The sequence below is a fragment of the Chiloscyllium plagiosum genome, unplaced genomic scaffold, assembly GCF_037043375.1.
Source record: "Chiloscyllium plagiosum isolate Xiang-an unplaced genomic scaffold, Cpla_swu_hap1 HiC_scaffold_3, whole genome shotgun sequence".
Lineage (NCBI taxonomy): Eukaryota > Metazoa > Chordata > Chondrichthyes > Orectolobiformes > Hemiscylliidae > Chiloscyllium > Chiloscyllium plagiosum.
In genome coordinates, this window is record NW_028270141.1 from 106,083,940 (window position 1) to 106,111,093 (window position 27,154).

The following is a 27,154-nucleotide window of genomic DNA, read 5'->3' on the forward strand; positions in this document are numbered from 1 at the left end:
CAGCCTTCCTGAAATTAATCCAAACATTGCATTTCTCTTCCTAACTGCCAATTGAACCTACATGTTAACCTCAGGATCCCTCAGTGCCTTTGTGCATCAGAATTCTTAAGTGTTTCCCCATTTAGAAAATAGCTCATGCCTATATTCTTCCTCTCAGATTGCAGAACCTCACACTTACCCACACCGTATTCCATCTACCATTAATTTGCCAAGTCTCCTTCTCTCCAAGTCCTTCTGCAGCCTCCCTGCTTCCACGATACTACCGACCCCTCCACCTTTGTGTCATCTGCAAATTTAGCAATAATGTCTTCAATTCCTTCATCAAAATCATTAATAGATAATCCTCTTTCCATGACAGTTCCTTACCCCTAACACCATGGACTCTCATCTTATTTAATATCCTTCCTATGTAGCACCTTGTCAAAGGTCTTCTGGAAATCCAAATACATCACACCCACGGGCTCTCCTTTGTGTAACTTGCTTGTTACCTCCTCAGACTTATCAGGCATAACCTTCCCTTAATGAAGCTGTGCTGACTCAGCCCTATTGAACCATGCATATCCAAGTGCTCCACCATCTCATCTTTAATGATGGATTCTAAAATCTTACCAACAACCAAGGTCAAGGTAGTCAGCCTATAGTGTCCTGTCAGCTGCCTCCCTTCCTTTTGAAATAGGGGTGTTACATTAGCCATTTTCTAGTTCTCTGGGATCCTCCCTGACTCCAGTGATTCCTAAAAGAATACCTGCTGGCAGGTGGGACTAGATTGGGTTGGGATATCTGGGCGGCATGGACGGGTTGGACCGCAGGGTCTGTTTCCATGCTGTACATCTCTATGACTCTATGACACCCATGCCTCTGAAATTTTGTCAGTGATCTCCTCCAGAACCATGGGGTGTAATCCATCCGGTCTGGATGATTTACCCATCTTTAGACCTTTCATCTTTCCCAGCACCTCTTTAGTGATGGCCAGTACACTCGCCTCTGCCCCCTGACTCTCTTGAAGTTCTGGTATGCAGCTATAACATAACTCTTCTTCAGTAAGTATATGGGAACTGGATTACCATTAGCAAATTCAATCACAAATTCAGGGTAGTTCAATAATTATGTCATGTGTGCATATTTGAGTTTCTTCTTTCTAAATCAATTGCCTCTTCACCAATCAGTGTCATCAATCATATACTTAGATTAGATTAGATTACTTACAGTGTGGAAACAGGCCCTTCGGCCCAACAAGTCCACACCAACCCGCCGAAGTGCACCCACCCAGACCCATTCCCCTACGTTTACCCCTGCACCTAACACTACGGGCAATTTAGCATGGCCAATTCACCTAACCTGCACATGTTTGGACTGTGGGAGGAAACCGGAGCACCCGGAGGAAACCCACGCAGACATGGGGAGAATGTGCAAACTCCACACAGACAGTCGCCTGAGGCAGGAATTGAACCCGGGTCTCTGGCTCTGTGAGACAGCAGTGCTAACCACTGTGCCACTGTGCTGCCCCAAACTGTGCCACCATGCTGCCCCCACTGTGATTAAAAATGAGTTTACGTATTTTAAAATATCTTCAATGGTATTTGAGTATCTCTGGCAAAGTCGGCCTCTGTTGCCCATCTCCAATTGCTCTTGAACTTAATGGTTTTCTCAGGAATTTCAGGGGGTAGCTAAGAGTCAATTACATTGGTGTAGGTCTGAAGTCATACGTAGGCTAGACGAGGTAAGGATAGCAGATTTACATCTCGAAAAGACATTAGTTGGTGAGATTGGTTGTTGTTTACAACAATTAACAGCTTCATGGCACCATTATTAAAAGTAGCTTTCAATTCTAGGCTTTATCAATTTGATTTAAACCCTGCTACGTACTATGGTGGGATTAATTTCCTATTTTCAGGAGATTAGCCTGGCAGCTGGTTTACAGTTCAGTGAGATTGCCACAACAGCACCATCTCCTCTCAAGCAATTTTAAACTAGTTCAGGTTTTGAAAGGTTGTTGATGTTCAGATGCCTTTCTTGTACCAGATCGGAGGATACTGGGGCATCTATTCTACTATTTAGTGAAATACAGAGGAAGCTTGATTATCCAGCATTTGATTATCCGAATATCGGATTATCTGGCAAGTTCGCAAGGTCCCAATGCTCGGCTAAACCATGTTATCCAGCATTCGATTATCCAGAATTCAATTAACCGAACGAAATACTCCCTGCCCATGTCTTGCAGATAATTGAGGTTCCTCAGTAATGATTTTATATTTTATGATTGATAATATTTTTGTGATTGTAGTGATGTAGTGCATTACTAAGTACAACTGCAGGGCACTGACAAGTTTAGTATAAGTTATAATTACTGTATGATTTTGTTTCAATAAAAGTGGAAACACTCCCCGTTTTTTGTAAATCTTTATTCCGCTTGGGGCCTTTTTTGAACTTTTTGGGGTTTGCAAGTCGTAAGGGAATCTCTGCACATTTGTCGAGTTGGAAGCAAGAAGTCCGCCTGTCCAGGGGCTAAATCTGGGTAGGTAACATTAATGTAGTCCTGAAAAGCTGCCCTTGTGTTTCGTAGCTCTGTCTCTAGCTCCAATTCCAAGATAGTCATGGTTTCCACCTTATCATAAACGTCTTTGAGGTCAACCTCTTTCTCACATAACAATTTTTTCAACATATCTATTTCAGACTGATGTCTACTTTGGAGGATAAGGATGGGTTCCACAGCTTTTGCCTTTTCTTCATCACGGGCTTTAGCAACTGCAGCCATTATCTTCTCTTCATATTCTGCTTTTTGGATCTCCAAAGTTTCTTGTAGAATGGATTGACTTTGTGTTTCGGCATCAGCTTTTAGCTTTCTGATTAAAAATTTTAAAAAAGTAGTATCAGTACCTACCAGTGAAAATTAACACATTTGAAACTGTAATATAATTATGTGGTCTGGGTCTAGTGCTGAGTTCTGCATGTGAGCCCAGTCCAAATAATTGTCTCATTACTTTGTTGATCATTTGAGATCCACATGAATCTGGGGATTCATAATCAAATTATGTTATTTAGAACTGTAAATGCACATAGATAACTGCTCATAATTCAGCACAATCATTCAGCTTTACTCAGTGGAGTGACCAAGATGAATTTAGAAGTGTGGGAGCAAAATCGCACTGTTATTGTGAGTTTCAGGTTTATTATTTGTACAGACTCCAGCATTCTTCTGCTGCTGGGTATACTTGACGCCAAGCTTGGGAGAAAAACATTTGTGGGTTTGGGAACCTCTGGCCGAATGAGCAGAAACTGTAACCCTGTAACCATGTTGTTTTAAAATTTTAATTATGAGCTTTACTGCTATTACAAAATATAATTTTCCTAACTCACTTCATTCAAATATCAAACAGAATTTTCAAATGAAGGAAATGAAAAAAGGTATTGCTGAAAAAAGGCACATTTTGTTGAAGCTTTTTATTTTGCACTCTTCATTTTGAAATCACCTGATGAAGGAGCGTCGCTCCGAAAGCTAGTGTGCTTCCAATTAAACCAGTTGGACTATAACCTGGTGTTGTGTGATTTTTAACTTCATTTTGAAAGAATACAAATTCAAGAGGAAACCAAAAATTTCTACTATGTGAGAAGAGAGTGCTGATTGGTTGGGAGGTGGACTCTGATTTGTATTTCCATGGAGAATACACCCGTTAATGCTGTGAGTTAACTGTTAGGCTTTGTTAAATTTTAAACCAGGTGGGTTGACTCTCATTAGTCAGGGCATTGCACAGAGAAATGAAGCTGAGAATGGCTGTCACCTATTTTGTTGACTTGAAGTGTGTGTGTACATATTCTTTCTGTCTGCAAAGTACATGGCTCCATACAATATTGTATGTAGCTTCAAGTATATGCAAGTGTGCTTTACTACAAGGTGGTCTGACAATCCTAAATTGGCTATCAGTGATTATAATGCCTCACCCGTTCAGGATTATCCTGCAGATGTTGTCCAATTGCAGAATCATACCTAATGACACTGTGCTGTGAAGTTTGCAAATGCTGGCTGTTTGGTTATGTTAAGTATCCAGCTTGTTGCCAAAGAGGCATGCTCTTTCTTATGATCTATTCGTCTTTGGGATGTCCTATTTATTGTTGCAATGTGAAACAACTTCCACCACCTGTTGCTCAATCCTTTTGACACCTTACTATTCCAGGGTAATCTGAGATAGACTGGGCACTTTTCAAGACTAAAAATGACCTCTTTAGGGCCTTGTATGTGTTTGCTCAACATACAGTGAAAAATTGTTTGATCAACATAGCTATTATTCAGCAGGATGGCTTTGAGGTCCCTATTTCCATTTGAGTTGCACAATGAACAAAGGCTTGGACCCTATTTATGACGTTTCCAATAAAGTCAATTTTGTAACCTATGGAACAGTAGGGATTCCAACCTATAGACTGACCAGTGAAGGTAGGCTTGTGCCAGACAGTAATAGAGAAATCCTTGATCAATGTTTCAACTAGAATATTGAGGAAAGGGAGTTTATTTACCTGCTCCATTTCAAATGTGAATTTGAGTGCAGGATGGAGCATATGAAGACATGTAAAGACATTTGTATGTGCAGTTGCAAGTTTAAATGTAGCAAGTACGTCATCTACATATTGGAAATATGCAAGTGGTAGAAGATTAAGTGCACTTCAATCAAATAAATAGTTGTCATTGAATCCAACAAAGACACTTGTGAATGGTGGACTAGCAGGAATCCCATGGCACCATCATCTACTTGGGCGTAGATATTATCAGTGAAACTGAACTCAACAGTGTGAGTTGTTGAGTTCCTATTTCAAGGAGAACTGATTCACACAGTGGTGGTGGGTCTAGATCACCATGACATACTGCTGCAGTACAGACAGCTATGATTTCCTGGAGTCGTAAATTGGTGATTAGCCAGCAATGGCAAATGAGTAAATGAACCCCATGTAGAAATTGTCAAGCAAATCATGTATAGTCTTTGCAAATGTGAAGGAATCCTTTGCTCAAAACTGGCTGTTTTTACCCAAGTATTTGGCCAATTCATGTTGCGCAGAACCAGTCATAGATAACATTGGGTGAAACTGACATCACTTTTGTGTGCCTTGGGGTATCCCATACATACACAGCCCCAACACTGCCAGACATCCAATCTGCATGTGAAAACTGGACAAGTCATTCAGAACACCACAACATGCGCATTATAGATCAGCTAGGTTAGCCTTCAGGATTTACTGTCTTCACTGTTTTCAGCAAATATCTCTTTCAGTTTGATGTGGAATGAAGGCACACCAAAGTTGAGACCATGCTTACAAATAAACCTCTCAATTTCACACAGTACATGGTGAGAGAGATTTATGTCATTTTAGTGGCATTGTTAATTATGTTGCCAAACCGTTCCTCATAGGTGAGTTTGTAATGCAAGTACATTTTAAACCATTACTGTTTATGGTAGAGTCATCTATTGAAGCAATGCAGTGGCATAGTTACATCACATCGAAAAGCAAATGAAATGTGTGCATTTCAGACCAAGTGCAATGCAGCGCACAACGTAAGTAAGTAACCTATTGCTAATCTCTTCAATCTCATCTCAGAAATGGCCATTTAGTTGTGAGACTGTGTCTCACTTTTGGAAATATAGCCTTGTTCAAGATATTCAATAAAAAGTGAAAACTGCATGGTATTATGAAAAGCCAAGGGGCTTCTCATCCATTCACCTAGTATTGATGTTTACAAATAGGAGCAGGGACAGAGAAAAACAAGCCATTCAGTTCAAGCAGTCTGGGCTAGTGCTTGTGCTGCACATGAGACTCCTCTCAATCCCACCTCACCTATCTTATTCACGCATTCTTCTAACCTTCTGTCCCTTGCGTATTTATCTAGCTTCTCCCTAAATACAGCCATATTTCCCTCTTTAAACATTCCATGGGATGGAAAGTTCCACATCATAACTATGCTCTAGATGAAAAGATTTGTCCTGAATCTCCAAATACATTACTCCTACATTTGAGAGTCCTGGAAACATCTTCAGCTCCTCTACCTAATCACAATCCTTCCGAAAGTTCATCATCTGTCAATTGCCCTTCAGCCTTCTCTGTCTGAGACAGAAAAAAACCCACTATTGAATCTTTCCTGATAGATATGATCTCTCGGTTCTGTACATTTCTTGTGAACTTTTATAAATTTAAATGTACATAGTTTTCAACACATCACATATGAAATTACTTTACATTTATAATACATCTAGATCAATGGCTCACAAATTGGGATCTGTGGGTATTTGCCAGAATGTGCAGACCCCTGTTGCAAGTTTCATCTGAAGTATTCTGAAGTTTGCAATTAGAGACAATTTCAATGGCACTCAATGAAATTTTATTGAGACCAGAAGGAGGGACAGAAATCACAGATCCCGACGCTCCAGTGGGTATAGGCCCTTGGTCCTGGTCCTGGCTCTGACCTGTACGCAGCAGCTTTGCTTCCTTAACCACAGACAGTGGAAATGTGCCTCAAACCCAGGGCTCCCTACTCACATGCACCAGCTCTACTCTGGATACATGCTAAAGGGCCGTGCCCCAAACATTGCAGCACCGCCCCCCTCACCAAACCCAAGTACAGTTGACCCCCTCAATCCTATCTTGGGTAATGGGCCCTTATGTAACCCCTGGTCCTGAGCCATAATTAACCCACAGAAGCCTAGAAAATAGAAGCAGGAGTAGGCCATGTAGTCCTTCGAGTCTGTTCTGCTAATCAATATGATTGTGGCTGATCATCCAGCTCAGTACCCTGTTCTTACTTTCTCTCAGTACACTTTGGTCCCTTTTACCCTTGAAAACATTCAATGTTTTGGCCTCAGCTGCTTTCTGTAGTAGAGAATTCCACAGGCTCACCACGCTCTAGGTGAAGAAATTTCTCCTCATCTCAGTCCAAAATGAACTACCCCATATCATTCACAGTGACCCTCGGTTCTGGACTCCCCAGTTATGGGGAACATGCATTTATTTGGTCATTAGGTGAATTGGCCATGCTAAACTGCCCCTAGTGTTAGATGCATTAGTCAGAGGGAAATGGGTCTGGGGCGTACTCTTCGGAGGGTCGGTGTGGACTGGTTGGGCTGAAGGGCCTGTTTCCACACTGTAGGAAATCTAATCTAAAACTCCTGCTAGAATTGTACAGGTTTTTGTGAGAACGCAAGTAATAACTTTCCCCACCAACCGCCATCAAAAGACATTAGGTAAACATTCCAGTGGGACAAAGAAAATATGGCAATGTATCAATAATAGTGTTGCTTACTTGGACCACTATATGTCTTGCTCCATGGGACTGATTATTGTTCTCCATTAATTCTTGTCATTGGCAAGACCAGCATTCATTGCCCATCCCTATTTTCCCCTGAACTGAGTGGTTAAATGGATTTTTATAACAATCAGTGCTAATTTCACAGCCATCAATGTTCTGATAAGTTTTCAATACCAGATTTATTATTTGAACTTGACATCCACTAGTTGCTGAGCTGCAATTAACAAGGATGTCCCAAGAGATTAGAATGTGCTTTTATATTTCTAGTTTACAACTACATCACTGTCTCTCTCAAAATGAATGAAGGCTACCAGAATGATTCCTAACACAGTGGACCATACTTACCAAGATTTTACCAGTAAGGAAATGGTGCATCACTTCACAATTATGGGAAACACAGGGTCTTGTCAGCTGCACAGTTATTCCAAATGCTGAAAAGGTATCTGCAGCTATTATTGCATAGATCTGACACATATAGTGAGATCCAAGAACTTACATTACCACTTGATCAAGAGCCTGGGATGCGAGTTGCTTTTCTTTTTCTGTGGCAGCAGCTATAGCCTTTTCTTTTTCAATTTCATTCTTGTGAAGCATCTGCTGGATTTCGTGCGCTAAGCGTTGTTTTCCAACTTCATGTTCCTTCATCACCATCTGCTCTTGTTGCCATTGCATCTTAACCTCTGTTTTTCGTATTGCTCTCTATTAAACCAGAGTGATTGTCAAACAACATTGTAAAGAGATTACGTTCTCCATAGCTCGGAAATCATGTGTCAAACTGAAAAAATGATTTAAAAAACTTATCTTACACCATGATTTGAAAGAAAATTCCTATCATTAGATCTTATAGGCCTCAGAGATATGTCTGTTGTGATATATTTTCATCCAGTGGGCTTTGTTCACTTAACTTCCAATATTATGTAACTTTATACTTTAGTGTAAGTCAGCCCAGCAAAGAACAATACTGGTTATGATTCCACTGTTTACATTTTTGGTAGGCTGCTGATATTGTCTGCAACTTCACATATGATGTCTCTCCTCTTGGTAATATACCCAGAACTACATCACATCTCCCCAATAAAACCCAGAGTAAAGTCAAGAATCACATCACAGAAAGAATTGTTGGAATACTTCGCATCGCATACTCCATTAGAAACACACTAGGAAGCTGAAACGTTATAGTACCTTCCTACCTTTCTAGTTTAAAAGCAAAACTACCGTGTGGTGCCTCATGGTGTATGAATCATACTTGGCATTTCTTCTCACAGTGAATTCCTAAGTTCATTATGTTGACTTTAACAGTTGCATAAAAAAGATAAAGAAAAAAATATGATAAATAAATTATTTCTGAGTATGAAGCATCTGTGATGTTGTATAAGATAATGGTTCTGACGATGTCACACCATCTTTGGGTGGAGGAACTCTTAGTCTTAGATGATTTCCAATGAAACCCATGTGACATGCCTGGCTCCTGATAGTTGTAATTATGCCTGGCTTGTTAATGTTAAGAGTACCTACTGCTAGTGCACAATAAATTATACCTTGTTATCGAAGAAAATGTATCTTTTTAAGACTCTCTGGTGGTTTATGTTCTACCACTGATTTGTGGGAGCAGTTGGGAGCTCTGGCAGTAAACTTAGACATCATTGAGGGCAATGGGGATGAACATCATAGTAATTGTGATTAAAAAAAGAGTAGAAAGAAAGTAAAGGAGGGAGGTGGTTTTTCAAAATGAATTTCACCAGCATTGTAACTCCATGAGTCATGGGTAAAATAAATGGAGCAGGGGTCAGAGAAGTAACTTACACCAAGGTCCCATCATATTTCTAATTTGTTTGCTTCTTGAAGGTTGGCACGGTGGCTCAGTGGTTAGCACTGCTGCCTCACAATGCCAGGGACCCAGGTTCGTTTCCAGCCTTTGTGTGGAGTTTGCACATTCTCCCCGTGTCTGTGTGGGTTACCTCCCAATTCCAAAGATGTGCAGGTCAGGTGAATTGGCCATTCTAAACTGCCTGTAATGTTAGGTGCATTAGTCAGAGGGAAATGGATTTGGGTGGGTTACTCCTCAGAGGGTTGGTGTGGACTTGTTGGACTGAAGGGCCTGTTTCCACACTGTAGGGAATCTAATCTAATCTAATCTAATTACTTGAAAAGTGGCCCAGTTTATTTATGAGAGAAAGTGAGGGCTGCAGATGCTGGAGATCAGAGCTGAAAATGTGTTGCTGGAAAAGCGCAGCAGGTCAGGCAGCCTCCAAGGAACAGGAGAATCGACGTTTCAGGCATAACCACCAGAGAGTCTTAAAAAGATACATTTTCTTCTATAACAAGGTATAATTTCTTGTCCACTAGCAGTAGGTACTCTTAACATTAACAAGCCAGGCATAATTACAACTATCAGGAGCCAGACATGGTCCCAAAGATGGTGTGACATCATCAGAACCATTATCTTATACAACACCACAGATGCTTCATACTCTGAAATAATTTATTTATCATATTTTTTTCTTTATCTTTTTTATGCAACTGTTAAAGTCCTGAAGAAGGGCTTATGCCCGAAACATCGATTCTCCTGTTCCTTGGATGCTGCCTGACCTGCTGTGCTTTTCCAGCAACACATTTTCAGCCCAGTTTATTTATGGCAACAAAAAGATAAATTTGAACAACTTGAAGAAAGAATCTAACAGAAGAAGAAAATTGGAAGAAGTTTGAAGTATTTTACATGATCTAGACACCCAGAATTTAAATTTTGGTAGAAAGAGTTATTTTGGCACAATATTAGAAGTTAATTTTAAACATCGTCGAAGGGATCATAGATTGTGTGATAGGCCTTAAAATTTAGGAAAATGCCCATTTCACCCAGGAAGCAACAGGCAAACATCCAGCTGGGCTGCAAGAGGTTGGAAAATGCTACAGAAGAAGAAACTACCATTTTGCTCATTAAAGAAAAGACAGGAAAGCCTCCAGCAAGCAATACAGAAACACACTATTGCTATTTAGCAGAACGTGAACCTTGAGAGGTAACACAATACAGGAATGCTCGCTCACAGAATTTAAAGCTTTCTTGTAACAAATATCATAGAGTACTGCAGTAGAACATTGTTTAAAAGTCCACATGCAGAGTTTAAAAGTCTAAAGAAACTTTAATAAAGATTTTAAAAGGCATTGATATAATGCAAGAATGCAAGCTTGAAGAGAACTGATTAGTATTGAGGTGGCACAGACTTAAAAGAGTTTAAAACAAACAAGAATAAATACAAATGTTATAAAGAAATGCAAGGAGAAATAATACTTTTAAAATTATGTAATGTGAGAGATGGGCCAAACAGGACACAGGATTGGACATTGTAGAGAAAACAACTTTTAAACTGCAGAATTTCTTCAAAATTAAATACTAAGATTGAATTTTAAATAATAACTATTTTATTACCCTCAGTAAATCATATAGCAAATGACCACCAAATAAATCACCAAAATATCAATAAAGATAGAGATCTTTTTTATGAAGTGTTAAAAGCTTTTGAAAATCACTATAATCCAATAATAAGTCTATAAAAGGGCAAAATTTTACATTTAGATTGAGCTTCAAGGGGAATCCATAAAAGTTCTTGCATTAATAACCTCTATGATGTTATGTCACAGGGATAGCAAGGCAGACCAAATCAGACTCACTAACACAGTAAAATTAAAACATTGATGATACTCAAAATTGCTCAATTGTTCCTCACTAGACTTTATAAATAATCTACCTTGGGCACCAAGGTAATAATTAAACCAAAATTATCAATGTATTATTAATAGTGTAACTTTAGTAGAACACAAATGAACTACAAGGTAATGGAATTAATATCTATGATCTAAGTTCAATCCTCTTTGATCACCAACTCCCACTCACATGCCAATAGATGTATACAGTTCAAGACAAATTTTGAACAAATAAAAGATGTGAGTTGCCAGTTTGATAACCACTTCAATGACGAATACCAAGCCTTTATGTAAGATTGTATCCTGCTTAAATCCTGAAGTCACTGATCAATGCAAACAGCTTTCACAAACGTCCAGAGACTTTCTTTCTTACAGACCGGGATTCTTTTCCCAGGACGTTCAACAAGCCAATAACTCTTTATTTTTAACCATTCTCTGTGGTTGGTTGGCCAGCACTGGCTCTCCTTTGATTAATCAATTCAACATCTAACCAGCTACCAGTTCTTGAACATAATGACATTTCGGTGCCAATTCCTCATCTATAGTGTTCTTAGTGCTGTACTTAACCTGCATTATCTTTCCATGCCAGTTTCCAAAAGCAAACAACAGTCTTTTGTTCTCTCTGCATTTTAAAAACAAGCTGCTGATCACAATTCAAAGTTTAGTTCTCAACTGCAACTCACAGTTCAAACCAATAATGAGAAATATAACAGAAAAGTAATATGGTCTCAACAATAGGTCAGAAGAAAAATACGACCATGAAATCAAAATTCATAAGAGAATATTGTTGTTTGAATTATTAATGAGTCTTTGTTAGATTCCTTACAGCCCAAGCAAGATTTACCTTTGGAGAAAGCTATTCAAAGTGCAGAAAGTGGAAATTCGAACAATACTCAGGAAGAGTCCTGAGAGGAGAAAAACAGCCCTGTCTCAGAAGAGCCACAGAACCCATTCGTTTTTTTGTAGTATGGACGTAGTAAAGAGGCACATGATAAGCTACACAAAAAGTAACTGCAGATACTAAGAGTTAGTGTCAGTAGTGTGGAAAAGGAAAGCCTCACAGACATGGGGAATGCACAGCCATGGTGAAAGAATGCTACATCTGCAAGATGGTAGGTCACTTGCAGAAGATATGCAGACTGGTCTCCTTCCTATCGGAAAGATGTTGTGGAACTTGAAAGGGTTCAGAAAAGATTTACAAGGATGTTGCCAGGGTTGGAGGATTTGAGCTATAGGGAGAGGCTGAACAGGCTGGGGCTGTTTTCCCTGGAGTGTCGGAGATTGAGGGGTGACCTTATAGAAGTTTACAAAATTATGAGGGTTATGGATAGGATAAATAGACAAAGTCTATTCCCTAGGGTCTGGGAGTCCAGAATTAGAGGGCATAGGTTTAGGGTGAGAGGGGAAAGATATAAAAGAGACCTAAGGGGCAACCTTTTCACGCAGAGGGTGGTATGGAATGAGCTAACAGAGGATGTGGTGGAGGCTGGTACAATTGCAACATTTAAGAGGCATTTGGATGGGTATATGAATTGGAAGGGTTTGGAGGGATATGGGCGAGTGCTGGCAGGTGGGACTAGATTGGGTTGGGATAGGATGGACCGAAGGGTCTGTTTCCATGCTGTACATCTCTATGACTCTATAATTAAAAAAAAACAAATGCTCACATTAATAAGGGGTTAATGTGGTCAGCCCTATTAGAAAAGATACTCACATTAGACAATATGTGTCCATTAGAAAAACAATGACATTTGCAATTCTAGGGAAATTAGTGCTTCAAGCAAAATTATTGATGCAACTGACTCAAGTTTCACAGAACTTGTTAATGTTAATGAACATGAATTTAATTTTAAGCTTGATACATAAGTATTACCATCCTGTTGGATCAGATACCATATGAAGAAAACAGCAGTTACAGCCTACAAGAATGAAACTACATGATCCAGGCAGAATAATTCTGAACATTACAAGTACACTATGAATAAGGTACAAGAGTCGAAAGTAGGTGTGTGGTTCATAATCAGCACTCCTCAGTTTGAGCCTGTATGCATGTCTTAGCGGTCAAGGACATTTGGTCTAGGATCTTCGGGGGGACGTCTTCCAAGTTGGACTTCAGGATGCGCAATAACGGAGTCACTAAGCAGAGGCTGATAGCCAAGTTACCGATGAGGACAGCCTCAACTGGGATCTTAGGTTCATGTCACACTACACGTGACCCCACCACACACACACACTCACACACAAGGACATGTACACACACATACACTCACACTCTCTCACACAAATACACTCACACACTCACACAGACCGTCTCATACACTTGCTTTCTCTCACACACACTCTCACTCACACACACGGCCTTTCACATGCACACATTCCATCACTCTCGCACAGATGCTCTCTCAAGCACGTGCACACACATTCTCACATGATGGTAGTAGAAAATGAGGACTGCAGATGCTGGAGATCAGAGTCGAGAATGTGGTGTTGGAAAAGCACAGCAAGTCAGGCAGCATCCGAGGAGCAGGAGAATTGACGTTTCGAGCATAAGCCCTTCATCAGGAAGGGCATGATTCCTGATGAAGGGCTTATGCCCGACACGTCAATTCTCCTGCTCTTCAAATGCTGACCTACTGTGCTTTTCCAGCACCACACTCTCGACTCTCACGTGCATACACGTCCTCTCTCTCTCTCTCACACACACACTTTCCCTCACCCGCTCTCCCTCACTCCCACACACATACATGCACACACACACACACACAATCTGTGGGGTGAATTTGCATTTGCTGATTTGTATTTGCAGATACACTTTTGTTCAAAAAGCACACAATCTGTCAGCACTCAATCACTTTGACATTTTATAATTTCCTACTTTGTAAATAAAACCAGTCTGACTCCAGATGGGACACAGACAGACTCTAACCTCACATGCATTGTCTGAGCTGACATGTCACTTTTTTAATATACTGATAAAACCTTAAGCTATCTCGGGGCAGTGACTTGAAAGAAATTCTGGTATTTACATAATCAATTGAAACCTGCATCCCCATTCTAAGTGATTAAAGACTAAACAACCATCTAGGTTTGTCTAATACATCACATCAGTTGTATGACAATATGATCTTTTACTTATAAATCCTGCGTCGTATGTATCCTGCCCCACTAGCTACCTGATGAAGGAACAATGCTCCGAAAGCTTGTACTTTCAAATAAACCTGTTGGACTATAACCTGGTGTCGTGTGATTTTTGACTTTGTCCACCCCAGTCCAACACCAGCACCTCCACATCACGTCTTAGCCTCAACGTTGTTGAGATAGCAGAAGGACTTGACTAGTTTCCTGAGGACAAGTAGTTCCAAAATAAACCATTGTCAACAAACCGGTCAAGAAACAACAAGTAGAGATTTCACTGGGCCTTCCTAGACTTATGGCTAAACCTGAGAATCTATTGAGGTTACTGGCATAAGAACATTTTTTCATATTGGTAACAGGAGAAAAAAGTTATAGGTTTTATATGGAATGGATGAACTGCTTTCCATTTTTAGCATTCCTGGAAAACACTTCATTCCATTGTTTCTCAAAGCAAACTTTTCATGACAGAGGTGGTGCTGACATGATCAGCAATCTTCCAATAACGTGACTGAGGAAGTGAAAATCTGTTTCTGCAGGAAGGCATTCACAGGGCAATTGAAAGCGTCTGACCTACTCAACAAGGTGGAGTACAGAACTTATAAACTTAAACACTGACGTAAACATTTGTGTTGTCTGAAGATCAAAGATACTGCAAGAAAGAGAGACTACCTCTTCAAAACATAAAGGCAATTGCCTGGTCCAGAAATCCAGGATACTGCAAGGAAGAAAGTATGTGTTTAAACAGAGAAGCCATATTCCATGATGACATTCAGCAAATTAAAGTCCTCCAGATGATGTTATGGGACAAGTATTTGTGTTAGCTGGGATGACCTCATCTGAAAAGCAATTTCAGGAGATTTAAGGTTCTCTAAATAATACAATGGATAAGCTACCGAGTTTAATAGAACAAATATCCTCCACAAAAGAAAGTCAAGAGACAGAGGATCCAACAATGGAGGAATGATTTACAGTGAATCAAAATCAAACACTGCAGCCCTCAAGCTGAAGGCGCGCTAATCGTCCAACTCAGAAAGAAATGCATTCTGCAAACTCCAGAAGTCAGGGAAGCAGAGGAGAGTGGGTAATGGCAAATAGTAAAATTGTTAGTCACATAAATATATACATGGAGGAAATATATTGACCAGTAACTGAACTAGACTATTCATATGAATAAGGTAGTTACAAACGCAGATGAGAAGCTAGGAATCATTTCCATGGGCAACTAGGGATGAGCAATAACTGATAACCTAGCCAGTGATGCTCACGTACCATGCATGATCAAAACACTAGTGCAGCGGGTTTACTCACCTCCTGACTCTCCAAACCCTGCCCGCCAGTACAAGCCACAAGACAGGAGTAGATTGGAATACTCCCCATGTGCCTGAATGAATGCAGTTTGAACAACATTCAAGTTTGGCACCATCCACAACAAAACAAAATTAGGAAAATATGATCCAATCGAATGAGTAAGAACCACGGGATTTGATTACTTGCTTTCTTTCTTTTCCTTTTGATTCGTAGTTCTTTGCACCCTGATGCATTATCTTCACAGGGTTTTTTTTTCTACCAACAGGGGAATTACAGAGAAAAATGAGTGGAAGACAGCCAGTTGCCATTGAAACTTTCTGCTACCATACAACAGAGAGACAGACAGACAGACAAATGTTTTGATGCTTTTTCTTGCTTTCCTTTTTCAGTCTAGAGGTTTTTCTGCTGCACTGGCCTCACCCAAATCATAGTCATAGAGTCATAGAGCTGTACAGCACAGAAACAGACCCTTCAGTCTAACTTGTCCATGCCGAACAGATATCCTAAATTTATCTAATCCCATTTGCCAGCACTTGGCCTATATCCTTTTAATCCTTCCCATTCACGTACCCATTCAAATATCTTTTAACTGTAGTAACTGTACTAGCCTCCACCACTTCCTCTGGCAGTTCTTTCCATACATGCACCACCTTCTGTGTGAGCAAGTTGCCCCTTAAATCCCTTTTACATCTTTCCCCTCCCACCTTAAACCTATGTCCACTATATTTAGACTCCCCCGGTCTGGGGAAAATACCTTAACTATTCACCCTTTCCATGCCCATGATTTTATAAACCTCTATAATGTCACCCCTCAGCCTCCAACACTCCAAGGAAAACAGCCCCAGCCTATTTAGCTTCTCCTTATAGCTCAAATCTTCCAAACCTGGCAACACCCTTGTAAATCTTATGTGAAACCTTTCAAGTTTTGCAACATCTTTCCTATGGCTTGAAAACCAGAACTGAACACAGTATTCCAAAGGTGGTTTGACCTATGTCCTATACAGCTGCAACATGACTTCCTAACTCCTACACTCAATGCACTGAGCAATAAAGGTAAGTGTAGCAAATGCCTTCTTCACTAAACTATGTACCTGCCACTCCACTTTCAAGGAACTATGAACCTGCACTCCCAAGTCTCTTTGTTCAGTAACACTCCCCAGGATCTTGCCATTAGGTTATAAGTCCTGCCCTGATTTACCTTTCCAAAATGTACCATCTCACATTTATCTAGATTAAACCTGATCAGTCACTCTTTGGGCCATCTGATCAAGGTTATGTTGTACCCTGAGTTAACTTTCTTTGCTGTATACCGACGGCACCAATTTTGATGTAGTCTGTAACTTACTAACCATACCTTCTATATTTACACCCAAATCATTTATATAGATGACAAAAGGCTGTGGACCCAGCACTGATCCTTGCAGCACATCGCTGGTCACAGACCTCCAGTCTAAAAAGCAACTCCCCACTCCCTCCCTCTGTCTCCTATCTTCCAGCTAGTTATATTTGCAAATATCTAGTTCTGGCTATAATCCACATGATCTAACCTTGCTAAGCAGTCTACCACGCAGAATCTTGTCAATTGTCCATATAGACAACATCCACTGCACTACCTTCGTCAATCCTTCTTGTCACTTCCACAGAAAACTTAATCAAGTTAGTGAGACATGATTTCTCATGCGCAAAACCATGTTGACTATCTCAAATCAGTCTTTACCTTTCCAACTACATGTAAATCCTGGTTATGTGGTCAGGAGCAATCAAGATATTGCAGTCAAACAATTATTCCTCTTATGCATTAACTCTGTGGTGTCTACTTTTGTTCTCACTGTTTTGGGGGAATGCAACATTGCATACAATGTGCTCCACTAAACATTTTAAAAACTGCAGTGATCTCTTCACACAGTCTCCTTGTTTTAAAGCAGTATCTTCCTTTTTGTAGACCCCAGTTCAAAAAAAAGGAAATAAAAAGATGAGGTCCTCATACATCAAATGGTACGTTGTTATGTAAGGAAAATCCTCTTCTTAATAAGAGTCTCTAACAGTCTAATTAGTGGATACTGATAATTAGACAGGCTCTTACATGCAATGTAGAAAGGTGGATTGGTGGCAGAAAATTTCCCAAAGACCTGCAGCCAATGGTTAATAAAAACAAATAGAAATCTGTGGCAGAAGAACAGTGGAGTAAATGTTAACTATATTTCTCTCTCTACAGTTGCTGCCAGAACTGCCGAATTTCACCAACACTTTCTCATTTTCTTTTAGATTTTAAATATCTGCAATACTTCACTTTTATTTTATCTACCAGTGGTTGGTAACTAGAATCCAAACAACGCGTAGGAGCTCCTGAATAGGTTGGACTGAGATTAGTGATTGTTTATGATCTTCAACAGTACAACAGGGCAATTGGAAAATTGTTTCAATATTCAGTGTAGCTATGGAAGTAAAGCAGACTGAGCTAAACATGAACAGAAGGTAAATCCTTTGCCAGGAAGCATGTTTATGGAAGCACACTTCCAACCATTGTAATAGACAAAGGATGTAATTGCAACTGAGTAATGTCAAGTCAAATGATAAGATTCACTGCTGTGCACACTTGCTTAGAACTCATATAATATTGCAGTTCTCGAAATTATACTGCTCTTTGAAACTCACTGGACAGAACTGTAGCAGATAATGGGCTGAATCTCACATTATTTTGATTAAGTGCTTGTTGTGCCAGGTTTTTTGAAGAGTCTTTCACTGTGCAGGTTTTCTCACCATCCCTGACCAAATCTACCTTCCCAACTACATACTCTCTACCCCTACGGAAACCCTCACATCCGATTCCAGCTCGATCTTACCATGATCCATTCCCAGAACAACTTTCCACTGCTGGGAATATCCCAGATTTAACCTGCATCCCTTGCACTGTCTTTAAAAGTCCGTTGTGTACCCAGACAGGCGGTATCAGTCTGATCCTTGACACTTGCTCTGGACTTTCACAGATGGGGGTAATCGGTGCCCTGTTTTCTGGGAAGGGATCTGGAGGTCCTGCTGGATAGGGTTGCGAAGAGAGGGTGCACATCCTTATTCTCCAGACCAGCAGTGATGCCATGAAACCAGACCATGCCAACCTGGTCTGATGCCACCCAGATTCCAGCAGTTTGATGTAGGCAGATGGACAGTGGGCTTCTCCATTCTGCCAATGTAAGTGCCATCACTTCTCTCTATTACCTCTATCTCTGTTACTGTATCCAGCTCCCACCAACGCTCATGCTCTACCGTGCTTACGTTTGACTGAAACATCTTACTTTGCCTGCTCCACGCCCCAACCCCCAAAAGCACCAACCATGCATGCCCTCTGCACTGCCTAATCACTCTTTGTGCACCTCCCCACCTGCATTCAAGTGCCACCCAATTTCATTTCCCCTGATACCCATCCTTCTCTCTCATTCTAGGAGGAAAACCCACACTAGGGGCATTTGGCTCCTGACCCCTTATGAAAAGAGTTTCCTGACTCTAACTGCCTTGAATGGCTGACTGACCATTGGTCTTGGAGAAATAATATAGGCCTGGCATCTCTGGCTAATGGACAAAATACAAAAAGGAATATAACACAAGGGAGAAAGCTGTAAGCATCTGGGTAGTCGCAGAGTGAATGAACACCGTGAGAGAGAGCAAAGAGCCTGGCGATGCAGCCTGTCCAGGCCTTGTGGTGGATGTGTGTCCCTGAGAGCACAATGTCCTTGCTGTAGTGTTACAATGAGAGTTGCTAGTGCAGCCTGAGATGTAGCATTGAAGTGCAGAAGCATCCTGTAGCTAGATTGGAGAAGTGCCATGAGGATTTTTAGAGGGTGGCACACATCGGATGTCAATGTCCATGGGGCATGTGGACGGTGCCCATGAAGCATGTGTGGAGAGATTGGAGGCTGGAATCCAACATGGATGAATAGGCAGAGGCTATTTTTCCTGGAGCATCGGAGGCTGAGGCATGACCATATAGAGGTTTATAAAATCATGAGGCGTATGGATAGGGTAAATAGACAAAGTCTTTTCCCCAGGGTGTGGGAGTCCAAACTAGAGGGCATAGGTGTAAGGCAAGAGGGGAAAGATTTAAAAGGGACCTAAGGGGCAACGTTTTCACATAGAGAGTGGTGCATGTATGGAATGAGCTGCCAGGGGAAGTGGTGGAGGATGGTACAATTAAAAGGCATCTGGATTGGTACATGAATAGGAAGGATTTAGAGGGATATGGGCCAAGTGCTAGCAAATGGGACTAGATTAGAATGGGATATCTGGTTGGCATGGATAAGTTGGACTAAAATGTCTGTACATCTCTATGATTCTATGGATGTCCTTCAGAGCAAGCAGTGAGCTGCAGTCACCAGGTACCTGCCCCGATTTCCACATTGAGTTTTCTTGATGTTTAGCTTTTTTGTGAAGATAGGAACCTGAGTATTACTGAAGTGACTTGGGCTGTTAACAATGCTTTTTAAAAAGCTGTAATACCCCTTAATTGACTACTTGATGCTGCCTAGTGAGAAACTCACTTTTCCAGTGGTGGAAAACGTAAAGATGGAGTGAGAAGATCCTGACATCAAGACAGGGCTCTCCTGGCTACTTCATTCTGCCAGAAAGCTCGCCTTGATCTTCTTCACTCAGAAAAAAAAATCTCTAAGGTCCCATTCCACATTATCAATTCGAAAATGACCTCTCTCTCACTTGTTCTTTTCACTCCCACCTCTAACATCACGGCACTAAACGCTGGTTTATATGAAACTCCGGCCCCATTCACTCCCTCCTCCTCCTTTCATTGACTTATTAGCTTTAGTTTCCATTACAGCTCATATTTAAAGATTTCATTGTTATTTTAAAATCTCCTCACTTCTTCTCCAGCACAAAAACTGTGCCCACTCCCAAACAGTCTGTTCTTCTAAGTCTGTTTTGCCTCCCTTCACCCCTCCCGTAATCACCTTTATCCAAATGGTCCAGTGCTCTGGAATATCCTCCCTAAAATCTTTTGCTTCTCCAACTCCTTCTCTTCTTAATATCTGCAATTTGACAGCGCTCGCATCTCTGAGTCAGGTGTTGTAACAAACAGCTGAATCAAGTGCTTACCTTAATTTCATCCACGTGTATCTTGTTTAATTCTTTAATCTCTTCATTCTTTTCCTTTTCAGCCTCAACCAAAGCTTCTTTCACTGCCTCTTCTTTCTCCTTTTTGCCCTGGACAAGCATTTGCACAAAATGAAAGAGTAATTAGTGATAATCACCGTCTTTTTTTTATATGAAAGATCATTTATATTGGTTTTTAGTCATTCTGAGCGGGAACTTTGACAGCTATCATTAAGTATTCACACTCATCTCTCCTCAGTGGGTAAGATTCACTAGGCCTTTGCACTACTCCCAGACAGAATGTGAAAAGTGGCTTGTCCATGAAGAGCACCTGTTATGGTGCAACAATGATAACAGCCAGGCTCAGCCGTGGCTCAGCTTATCTTACCTTTTGTCTGAAGTGTGCAGCAGTATGGAGAACTAAATAGCAAAGTGAAGACATAATTCACATGTTATTTAACATTGACAATACAGAGTATAAACAGATCAAATGTATGATTTAAAGCAAAAAATTTTCCATTTGAATGCATCAGGGGAAATTACTTCTCCAGAAAACAGTCTGTAAATAGATTTGAATGTCCATGGTACTTGCACTATGCAGTGCTTTAGGGTTAGAATGGCATATCTTGTTATTGCCATCACAGGTGGCAGGAAACTGGAAGAACATCGATCCTGTTAAATCTCTTCCTGGTCTGCACTGCACTTTGACAAATTCTCTTCAGGACTTCAGCTTTAGAATGCACTACTTCAGTTTAATATTCAAAACTATTTAATTTATTTCTTTTAATTTTTGCACAACTTCCCTGCAATTTTCATTTGTTTGATGTTAAGCAAAATAATTGTTGTGGACATGGCACATTCTGGGCTGATAGGAAAGCAACATTTGAAGAGGAACTTGCCCTATTTTCAGGAGAACCTCCGTGAATCGAATTTCTCCTCAACAATGTGTTGAGTGCTATTTTCTATTGGTTATTTACTTGACGTTTTGGCCAAGGATTTTGGCTAAAACAATTTCACCTGCTATGACAATAATTTAGGAGGTAGGAACTCTAATAAGGGGCTCCAATTTTACAGGAGGAAGAATCACAAAAAAAAAAGGTGTGTTCGACAGGCTAGAGTGCTCTTATTGGTACTGAAGGGAACAGTGAGAACTACAGAGGGAAATACCAAGAGGAATCCTCAGTGAAGTGGTCATTTTCTTAATTGTAATTGCAGCAACTGAACTGTCACTTACTAATGGAGTCATATCTACACCCTCTTAAAATGATATAGGACATAGTGTCTGATAGCTCTGCTTCATGAGGGAGACAGTGACAAAGTTGTGCTGTGTATTAGATTCTGACCACCACCCACAAGGACAGTTAGTCACCATGGCAATGAACTATTTGAAAATCTGGTTTATTCTAGGTGCTATAGAAGACATCACAATTACCTGTTAAAATGCACTGAATGGGGATTCAAGATGGCAGCGACCCAGTAGGTCCAAGTTTGCTGAGCTCTGCCCAGAACCCAGACAAAGTGGGGTACCCACCTTCCGCTCATGTTTTAAACTACTAAAACCAGCTTTTTCCCAGTTGCTACAGCCATTTTGCACCAAACCCTAGCAGTTTGGTACATTTTAAAATGACTAAAGGAAAAGGATCACGGAGTTTGTGACAGGCAGGGGCCCAGCCCCCAGTCGCAGCAAGAGAGACTCCGTGGCCGCCCCAGGGGACTTACCTGCAGAGGCGAGCCTGATCTCGGAGCTTATCAAGCTCTGAGAGAAGATCGATGCTTCAGTGGAAGAGATCTGGTCCAGGTGGGAGTCGCATGCTGCAGAAGCATGACCGAGAGATCGAGAAATTGGGGCAGCATGTTGGAGGGGCGAAGCAACAGGCTGCGGCCTCCGAGACCGCTGCTGAATCCTCTGTGGGTGAGGTCCAGACTCTGGAACACCAACTCCGGGCCTTGGAAGAACAGATTGACAACCTCGATAATCGAGATCGTCAGAAGAATATTCAGTTGCTGGGCCTTCCCGAACGGCTCCCACAACTGCTGAAGCTGGAGTCAGGGCTGGGCCGGGTGCAGGCTGAGCAGGCCCACCGGGTTGCTGTTCACAGGCCCAGGTCGGACCAGCGCCCCCGCCCAGTTCTAGTGCGATTCCAACGCTACAGGGACAAGCAAATGTTGCTGGAGGCCTGCAGAGCTTTGGGGATGGATCCCCAAACTATGATATATAAAGGATCCAAAATAATGCTGTTCCAGGACTCGTCTCCGGTTGTGGTATATAAGAGGAAGGCTTTTGATGAGGTAAAGAAGAGCCTGAGGGATTTAAATATTCAGTACTCCTTGAGATTCCCGGCAACGCTGCGCCTCAGTCACGGAGAGTCTGTATATAACTTCGGTTTGCCGGAAAAAGCAAAAGAATTTTTGGATGCTCTTAAATAGATTGAAGGACTTGACTAAAATGAATAATTACTTTTCATCTTTACCCCCCTTTTTTCTTTCTCCTCCTTCTCCCCTTTTTCTTCTTATCTTTTCTTGGGGACCTTGTCTTTTAACTTTTATTTATAATTTGCTTGGTTTATCTGGTTGTTGGGGGATGTTTTCGAATTTTTTCGAGTTTACCTTGAATATTTTCTGGGATTGTAATTTTATGTATATTTTTTCATGATGCTGCTTTGTTAAGAATGCCCAGGATAATAATATGGAGGGGATGGCTGGATGCCCACTTTTAATTTTTGTTATAAAACATTGGTATTTGTTCATTTTATTTTGTGATGTCTGGGACGAGGGCATAGCTCCAGATGGAAGGAGTTATGGTAGGATTGTTGGACAGTAGGAGTGCCCCCTGTGTACAAGAGGGAAAGTCCCCTCTTAGCCATACTTTATGTTATTATTTTTAGGAGTAATCTTTAGTAGTTTTGTAAAGGTTGTTTGTTTACACTTATGTGAATTGTCTACGGTCTTTACTCAATGTTTATTGTGTGTGGGTCCTCCAGAGGGTCTCGGATTTTCTTGAGCGATCATGGCTAGCCATTTGTTTAAATGATGCACCTGGACTATTAAAGGGAGCCACTCGCCCATAAAAGGGAAAAAGATATTATCAAGTCTTAAAAAAGAGAGGGTTGACGTAGCCCTTTTACAGGAGACACATATAACTGACAAGCAGCACTTGAAGTTGCAGCAGGGAGGATTTGGTCAGGTGTTCTTTTCATCCTTCAACTCGAAAAGTAGGGGAGTGGCCATTCTTATTCGGAAAAATCTTCCATTCCAAATGTTAAGCCAGATAAAAGATGAGTCTGGACGGTTTACAATACTTAAGGTTCTAATATATGGAGAGGAGTCGGGTATTTTGAATGTATACTGTTCTCTGGCACATGCATTTAAATTCGTAACAGATGCGTACTCCAGTCTGATGGCCCTTAGTGTACGTCACATAATTATAGGGGGAAATTTTAATTGTATTATCAATCCCGAGGTGGGATACCTAGGAGGTCCTGCGGACATATCTCTGCGATCTAGGCAGTTGGTTGATCTGAATAGGGAGCTGGGACTGATGGATATGTGGAGGTGTCTTCACCATGAGGGTAGAGATTTTACTTTTTATTCTAACCCACACAACTGCCACACCAGAATTGATATGTTTTTTGTACCCTCAACCTTTCTGAATTTGATACTGTCCTGTAAAATAGGGAATATAGCTATTTCTGGTCACGCTGCAGTCTATATGGAGGTCAAGACTAGCGGTGATAAGATAGACTCCCAACACTGGTGGATGGACCCTTTCCTACTGAAGGATAGTAAGTTCATGTAATATGTCTTGGAGGAATTTATAGCTTTCCAGGACATTAACATAGGTACGGCCAGTAAACCATCAGTGATTTGGGAGACTGCTAAGGCATTTGAGCGCGGCTTCATTATTGCATATTCTGCGACCGGGGGGAGAACAACAGCGTCTGCTTGAGGCTCGCTTGAAGGCAGCTGAGTCAGCGTATGCTGATAGGCCATCCATAATTAAATTCAGGGCGACCTTGAATGCTACTCTTATTCAAATAGCAAAGAGAGGGATACTATTTGCAAAGCAGAGATTATTTGAGTATGGCGATAAGCCAGGCAGGTATCTAGCATACCTTGCCAGAGAAGAAAGCTCCCCGATCCATTACATCTATTAGGGATGGTGATGGTACTTTGACTTATGATCCCAAAAAGATCAATTCAGCTTTTAGAAAGTTTTATTTTGAGCTGTACCAGTCGGAGGGCTGTGCAGATAGAGTGAGGAGGATGGAGTCTTTTTTTAAGAATCTGGATCTTTTGGACATAACCATGGAGCAGGTGTCCTCTTTGAATGCCCCCCTGACAACTCAGGAGATGCAGGAGATGGTGAGGCAGCTCCAGAGTGGCAAAGTCCCCGGGCAAGATGGATTCCAGGTTGAGTTTTATAAAGAGTTTATAGACGAGTTGGCCAGACCACTTATAGACATGTACAACAACTCATTTAGTCAGGGTAGTGTCCCGCCCTCTCTGAGAGAAGCAAATATCTCTCTCAACCTCAAGAAAGGGAAAGCCCCAGACGACTGTACCTTGTACAGGCATATAACCTTATTAAATGTGGATTTTTAAATCTTCTCAAAAGTGCTGGCAATAAGGCTGGAGAAGGTATTGCCATTTATTATAAAACAGGATCAGACTGGGTTTATTAAGGGTCGCAGATCTACTAATCACATCAGAACAGTGTTAAATATGGCACAAGTCTGCCGGCAAAAAGCAATACCGGGATTAGCTGTCTCCTTAGATGCAGAGAAAGCATTCAATCGGGTAGAATGGCCATTTGTTTTTATACTGTGGAGCGGTTTGTTATTGGAGAGGTTTTTACTACCTATAGATAATTACCCAAAAGCAGCAGTGATTACTAATGGCATAAGATCGGATAGTTTTAGTGTTGGCAGAGGTTGTTGTCAAGGATGCCCTCTCTCACCACTACTATTTACCCTAATGATCGAACCGCTGGCAGAAGCCATCTGAACTGATGCCAGTATAACAGCCGCAGAGGTAGGATCTGGCAAGCATAAAATTACTCTTTATGCGGATGACATCCTTCTTTTCTTAAATGATCCGCAGACATCTGTGCCCTGCTTAATTCAAGCGGTTAATTTATTTGGTGTGTTTTCAGGATATAATTTTAATTTCATGAAATCAGAGGCCATGCTGGTAGGAGGTCTTACCAGCATATCTAACTTTGCGGATGGATCCCTCTTGCCCGTTCAGTGGTCACTGGGGGGTTTTCTCTATTTAGGTATTTTTATTACCCCGTATTCGGTCAGCTATATCAAACTAATTATATTCATTTATTAGAGAAAGTAAGCCAGGACCTCCAGTGTTGGGAAGATCTCCCGATATCCTGGTTAGGAAGAATAGCCTTGGTTAAGATGAGTATCCTCCCACGCTTATTATACCCCATGGGAATGCTTCCCTTGATGTTGCTGAGACAGGCGCTGAGCAAGTTCTATGGTTGTCTTGGTTCCTTTGTTTGGAATCATAGACGGCTGCTTATTAAAATAGATAAATTACAGCTCCCACAAGTAAGGGGAGGTCTGAATTTTCCGGATTTTAGAAAGTGCCAACTGAGCTCTCTGCTATCATATGTGGCTGACTGGGTCTCTTGCGATTCACAATCAATTTGGCTAGATATTGAGGCTTCCCAATCAAAATGCCCCCTCACCAATCTATTGTTTATGGATAAGGTGGGAACTGTCACAGATCATTGTAAAAGCCCGATTGTCCTAAATATAATCAAAGCTTGGAGGATGATATGACAGGGTGAGGGTAATTTACAAAAAACTTCCCCTTTACTCCTATAGTAGGAACTTCAACCCCAGGGCATCAATGTAGACTTCACCAGTTTCCTCATTTCCCCTCCCCCCACCCTACCCCAGTTCCAACCTTCAAGCTCAGCACTGTCCCCATGACCTGTACTATCTGCCAATCTCCCGTCCCACCTATCCACTCCACCCTCCTCTCTGACCTATCACCTTCAACCCCACCCCCATCCACCTATTGTACTCTTTGCTACCTTCCCCACCCTCCTCTCTGACCTATCACCTCCATCCCCACCCCCATTCACTTACTGTACTCTTTGCTACCTTCTCCCCAGCAGCCCCCCAACCCCACCCCCCCCCCCAACCCCCATTTATCTCTCCACCCTGGAGGCTCCCTGCCTCTATTCCTGATGAAGGGCTCTTGCCGAAACGTCAATTTTCCTGCTCCTTGGATGCTGCCTGACCTGCTGTGCTTTTCCAGCACCACTCTAGTCTAAATTCTGGGATTTCAGCCAGGCTTGACAGATGCTGGATTTAAAATCTGGGAGTCCAGAGGAATCTCCTGTTTGGGAGATTTATTTGATGGGGAGGTCATGATGTCCTTTGAACAGTTACGTCAGAAGTTCGGGTTGCCTAGCAAGGATCTCTTTCGATATTTTCAAATACGAGATGTTGTACAAAAAAAGACTACATTGATGACCAATCCTTATAAATCGGATATGGAAAGGAGAGTGCTTCGGCCGATGGGCGCACCCTCGGTCAGTACTCTCTATCGCTCACTAGGTAATAATGTATCGAAGGACATGGAATGGCTATATAAACCTGGACTCAA

The 27,154-nt window shown here is 41.3% G+C and overlaps 1 protein-coding gene across 2 annotated transcripts in view; it reads right to left on the minus strand.

Moving 5' to 3' along the window:
• Positions 1 to 1,203: 1,203 nt before the first annotated feature.
• LOC122548371 (uncharacterized protein C6orf163 homolog) overlaps positions 1,204 to 27,154 on the minus strand; it is a 37,433-nt gene continuing 11,482 nt past the window's right edge. For both annotated transcript variants that reach the window (XM_043686934.2, XM_043686936.2), the window contains exons 3-5: positions 20,528 to 20,635; positions 7,782 to 7,984; positions 1,204 to 2,843 (exon numbers count right to left, since the gene is read on the minus strand). In XM_043686934.2, the coding sequence (XP_043542869.1) occupies positions 2,402 to 2,843; positions 7,782 to 7,984; positions 20,528 to 20,635 (753 nt within the window). In that variant the 3' untranslated portion in view covers positions 1,204 to 2,401. The remainder of the gene's footprint in view (positions 2,844 to 7,781; positions 7,985 to 20,527; positions 20,636 to 27,154) is intronic.